This window comes from Corylus avellana, chromosome ca1 (genome assembly GCF_901000735.1).
Source record: "Corylus avellana chromosome ca1, CavTom2PMs-1.0".
NCBI classification, from domain to species: domain Eukaryota; kingdom Viridiplantae; phylum Streptophyta; class Magnoliopsida; order Fagales; family Betulaceae; genus Corylus; species Corylus avellana.
Window position 1 is genome coordinate 28639615 of NC_081541.1, and position 5424 is coordinate 28645038.

Here is a 5424-nt window from a genome sequence, read left to right on the forward strand (position 1 = left end):
TCAGGTTGAGGCTTTGAGAGTCCTCCATCAGGGCTCTTGTCTGTGTCAAGAAGTTCAGAAAGCTGCGATCCCTCTGGAGAAGCCAATGTTTCATTACCTGAGTCTTCCAAGTTGCTTTGAGAGCGACGGCTCTGAATGAGATAGTGTGCCACAGACTTGAAGCCCAGTCTTAAAACCTAAAAGGCAAACAAAATTTAGCCATTCCTTTTACTCCGGATGCTAATTAAATCTGCCTAATATGTCCACCACATACTAAACCAGACTGCTCACATACCAGTACAAGTTGAGTGATAGAGACGTATTACCAGCCAGAAATAGAAAATGAAATATACTGATAAACCCTTTTCAGTGATAGGATAAGAGCATCGAAAGGCATCAGCTGACTCAATTACTAAAGCCTCTAGTAATGCTATGGCAGACCACGCCACATAGGAATTGGAGGGATGGGGTTTGGTGGGTAGCATTACTCCAAAAGCCTCTTACCATTGTACATGGAAGCTAGAATTGATCCCACCAACACTAAGGAAGGGGGGATTTCAGGGAAAAGGGAGGGTTGTTGCATAGCCATAGGCTCAATGGGCCTGTTCGGCCTCAAGTGGACCAAAAGACAAGAATTTATAGCACCCATCTGAGCAAGAATACAAGACACTGGGATTGTTAAGTTAACGAAAGCAAGAGGGCTGTGATGGGGGAGATTATTGTCTGTTTACGCAAAATAAATGGGAAAGCATAAAGATTCTCACACTCATGCACATATACAGGCTTGATGGTGCTAACCTTCCTGTAGAGGGAACCAGTGGGCATCCACCCTTTTCCCTGACGGCAAAGACTGCAGTTGCAAATTCCTCGACAAACAGGGCAAATCCAATTGGGATTTTGATTGGCTTCTATCACATTCTCTCCATATCTGAACAACATAATATATTTCAAACATAACTTATGGGTAATACAGGTTCCACTTAAAATATTTAGTAGTGCATGCTTAGTGACACAGTCAGGAATTTCAATAGCATAAAAGTCATTTTGTTACAATTTTATTGTTATAAGGTGCTCCAGGTTTACTGAATAGCACCATATTATTTTAATATTGTGATGGAAGAAAGAGAGAGAAAAGAGTTGGACAGGAAGGTGGTCGTACTTTACTAATCTATCTACCATATTTGGAATGCTACAAATGGTTGTAACAAAATGTTTCAGCTTAAAGCACAAACAGGAATGTTAATAAACGCTATTACATATATGTTTGTGCTTTAAATAAACGCTTATAAACGCTTTAAAGCTATACTATAAAATCACTATTAGTTAATAAACGTAAACATTAATAAAAGCACAAATAAACGCTTTATGCTATTACGTATACTAATCGTCATTCAGAACTTGCTATATACGTTTGACTCCAATATTATCTAAAAGAAATTTGATAACTAACTAATTATATAGGTTTGTCCGTTTGTGGATCAGGATTATAGCAACTATATCTACTAGCTGTTGTTTGCCGTTGGTGGTCCCTATATAAATCTTGGGTAAAACTCACCACTGAAAACCGGTTTACAAAGGCTTTTGTGCTTTAAAGTCACGTGAGAGTACCTTTTCTATAAGCAAAGTAAAAAAGGAAGCAGTGCAAATTAAAATTAATTACCTCATGTATAAGCAATCCCCACAAAACTGCCCTTGGACCAAGTTGCATTTGATGCAATGGGTATGCTGACCAAGCGTTTTCTGTCTGCAAATAAACAGGCCATCTCATTGAGCTTGCTTTACCAAGTACAACCAAGTAATTAGTGAGAAGGAAGATCTTATAACACAAGATATCTGATACAATTTGGATAATCACCCACTATAGAAAAACAATATAGTTGAAAACTTCTGCTATTGATTTGAAGGGTATTCTCCCAGCGGTATAACAATTTTTTTGAGTTAACTTGTTGAATTATCAGTAATCCTTCAAACCATTTCTCGATTTACAACCACAATCATTTGCAAACCAGCTGAGCATTTAGTTGGAGGCTTAAGGGTTAGCAACAACATGTTACTTATTGCTACTTAAGTCTTTAAACTTTAATCTTAAGAAAAAAGGAATTTGCTACTAAATTCTAAGAAAGCATTATAATAGATTAGAATGAAGGAGAAATAAAATGTACCTGCATTGATGGCATGTTTTTCCCTTGACCGGATCATATATGCGCTTCCCATCCTCGCCATATCCATCCACAAACAGTGTCCAATTTTCCTTACAATCTCCCAGAAGCTTATCATGTTCTTCTGAGTAAATTTCTGGCTCAGAACCTTCCCGTATGTGAATCTCATTATTCTCCGAGGAGTTCCTCTTCTTTTTATCACGGATTTCCGAATAGCTAACAGGAGTCAAACTCTTCAACCTAAAACCCATAATCATTTTCAAACAAGTTTAAAACATATGCCCAGCGACTTTCACCAATTTAGGATCAGAACAACATCAATCAAGGACAAGAAAAATCACGTGTATGGAGGCCAAAAAAATCCACAATGCTCTGGTAAATTGCTGATAAAAAGTAACAGGATACAACAAATCAGCATTTGAATCTGAGGTCTTAAACATTTTTTTTCAGAGATTAAAATAAATGAAACCCAGTACAGCATAAAAAAGGATGATAAAGAGATGAGAAATTTATATTCAATTTTAGAGGCCAAAGCAATGGAGTACATAAGCACGGTCCTTCTCTTTTCTTTTCCTTCATTTTCTCAGTAACCAATGAAAGGGTAAACCACAAAATATGAAGAAACCCACAACAGCATTAGAAAGCTCTGTACTTCTCTCTCTCTCTCAACTTTTTACTCATTTCAAGAAACCCAGCCAAAAGGACGAAAGCTTTCCTTTCCTCATTTTCCCACCAACCAAACATATTCTGAAGAACAAAAGAAAAAGAACAAAGAAAATACCTTGAAGAGCGCCTTGGGGAGTCGGGAAGGGGCAATGGGTTCTGGGTTTTTCTTTGAGTAGGGTTTTTTGGAGTAGGCTTGGGAAGGGCAGTTTTGGATTTGAGCTTCTGAGAGAGGTCGGGAATCCCCAGTTTCTGCATTCTCTCCATGTTCTCTTTGATCCTCTGGTTCCTGAAATTCTCATACCCTGAAGCCTCTCCGGTCCGATTCCCCGTAGATTCTCCATTGTTGTCCTGTTCATTGGTGTCCCGAGCTCTCTTTCTCCAAGGCATTGTGGCTAATCCCTGTGTCAGTCTCTGAGTTCTGAGTGAGACTATCCCTTTTAAACGGTCGACTGAAATGAAAAGACATGCATAGTCCACGGCCTCATGGGTCCAGCGCCCCCAGGCCCCACCATTATTCTCTAGAAGAGGATTTTCTGACAGGAACCCGAATAATGCTTACGCCTTGTTTGGCAATGCCCATGCCAAAAATTTAATTTAATTTAATTTTTTTTAAAAAAAATTTTGAACTTTTTTAATTTTTTTTTTTATATATTATATCAATTACTTATTATTATTATTATTTAAATAAAAGATTCCCATCAAAACAAATTTTTTGAACTTTTTCATACCCGCTCTATTTGGTATTGCCGTGTTGGTCTTTGCTTGGCCTTTACGTGGGAAAATGTAAAAATGTTTAGTACGAGAAAATGAAAATTTTATTTTATAATGATTTTTTTTTATTTTAATAGTAACAAAAAGTGATTGATGTGATGTAAAAAATAAAAATGCTGAAAGTTAAATTAGATGAATAATATGGGGGGCCATTTTTTTTTTTTTTTTCATTGTCAAATATTGCCACAAAAAATTCTAAACTTTTACGTACTTTATATAACATTAATGATTTTTAAACCAAAAACCACGTACATACATTATCTATTACCAAACGAGGCATAAATTCAAGTAATTTAGAGTATTTACATCACATGGCTGGAAGGGCCGTAAAAGCTCTTCATTAGCCTCGTCAAATTAATGAAAAATCCAATGTATCTCTTCTCTTGTCTCATTCTATATAGAGCTCTAATTAAGGATAGACTACCTTGTATGTAATATCTTTACAATATTCAGAGAGAATATAGTCAGCTTATTCAAAAATCATGAAGAAGATTGTGGGTCTTCTCTAACATCTATTCACCCCTCATTGTTATTGACGATGCCCCAAGATAACTCAGTTAGATTAAAGAGAAAATATGACTAAAGGTTTATTGTGGATTTAATGATTTATTTATTTGTAGTTGAATTATATTTTCAAAGAAAGAATATATGAAGGGCATGTATCAAGAGAAGTTAGGAGTGCTTTGTTTTAGTGGTAGTGAAAGCTAATTCATCAAAAAAAGAAAAGCTAGGAGTGATATCCCAAACATTTTGGAAAAAGTACTTAACTTTAATCTTGCACTTGTTCTACCTCCGGTAATATCACTCACTGAAAAGGAAAGAAAAAAGAAAAAGAAAAGAGAGAGTGGGTATATATAAGAAATTATCATTTTATTTGATTGAATTTAATGCTATGACATTACAACAAGGGATTTTAAAAATGACAAACTTGTTCCGAACCATCTAATGATTCATTATTAGCTACTACATATAATTTTCTAATTATTGTCCCACTAGAATTTTTTCTGAAGATAATTGACCACATTCCTATCGAGTTGGAAGGCCTTTGCGAGAACATCAGGATTGATGGGAGGATTAGATCCAAAGACTGCATTTGCTATGGTGATGAGCCCAGGATTCTGGCTGCTGAGACCGGCAAAGGCAACGGCATTAGTTTTTCCTACATTAAACTGGAAGTGAATAAGACCAATTGGGAAAACAAAAACGTCTCCTGCATATAGAACTTTGGAGAAGAAGCGGTTATCTGGGTTGGATGTGACAAAGCCAACTAATAGAGTACCCTCTAGAACTACAAGAATCTCGGTTCCACGAGGGTGAATGTGGGGAGGATTTAGGCCGTATGGTGCAAAGTCAATGCGAGCCAAGGATATGCCTAAAGTATTGAGGCCTAGTATCTTGTCGACATTGAGGAGAGTGACATTCGATCCGAGTGGATTTGAGGTGTCTCTGGGAGTGTCTAGCCCTGAGAAGAAGAAATCATTGGCAGTGGCAAGCTTGGGGTCCTTGCAAAACTTTCCGTTAACAAATACTGCAATAGGACAAAAAAGAAAAGCAATTGTTATATATCGCAGATCACAAAGGGCTTCCAAGTGATGAATGGTTGTAATATATATATATATATATATATATATATATATATATATATATGTAGAGTCCTAATTAAGATGCATGAGGGGAAAAGAAGAAGATCAAGTGAGTGATGATATATACCAGCATGATCAGAAGAAGTATCGTTAATGGCAACACAGAAGTCTTGGAGAGGACTGGGGTCATAGGCAGAGGCAAGGGAGCATGCCCAAGCCAACAAGGCCACACTTACAAGCAACATCTTAGGAACGCCTTTCATCAT

At 36.8% G+C, this 5424-nt stretch overlaps 2 protein-coding genes across 2 annotated transcripts in view; both read right to left on the reverse strand.

Moving 5' to 3' along the window:
* The window catches only part of LOC132169083 (uncharacterized), a 3866-nt gene extending 666 nt beyond the window's left edge, over window positions 1-3200 (reverse strand). Inside the window, exons 1-5 of the mRNA XM_059580172.1 lie at window positions 2920-3200; window positions 2142-2378; window positions 1640-1723; window positions 778-907; window positions 13-176 (exon numbers count right to left, since the gene is read on the reverse strand). Of these exons, the coding sequence (XP_059436155.1) occupies window positions 13-176; window positions 778-907; window positions 1640-1723; window positions 2142-2378; window positions 2920-3191 (887 nt within the window). The 5' untranslated portion in view covers window positions 3192-3200. The remainder of the gene's footprint in view (window positions 1-12; window positions 177-777; window positions 908-1639; window positions 1724-2141; window positions 2379-2919) is intronic.
* A 1367-nt stretch (window positions 3201-4567) lies between these two features.
* Window positions 4568-5424, reverse strand: LOC132163868 (germin-like protein subfamily 1 member 7). The gene is made up of 2 exons (XM_059574250.1): window positions 5286-5424; window positions 4568-5103 (listed from the first exon to the last, which is right to left on the reverse strand). The coding sequence occupies exons 1-2, from the start codon at window positions 5422-5424 to the stop codon at window positions 4568-4570; spliced, it is 675 nt and encodes a 224-aa protein (XP_059430233.1).

Coding starts and splice junctions, on each gene's coding strand:
- LOC132163868 (XM_059574250.1), bottom strand. CDS start 5,424: ATGATGAAAGGCGTTCCTAAGATGTTGCTTGTAAGTGTGGCCTTGTTG. Junction 5,104..5,285: donor TACTTCTTCTGATCATGCTG/GTATATATCATC, acceptor GTCCTATTGCAG/TATTTGTTAACGGAAAGTTT.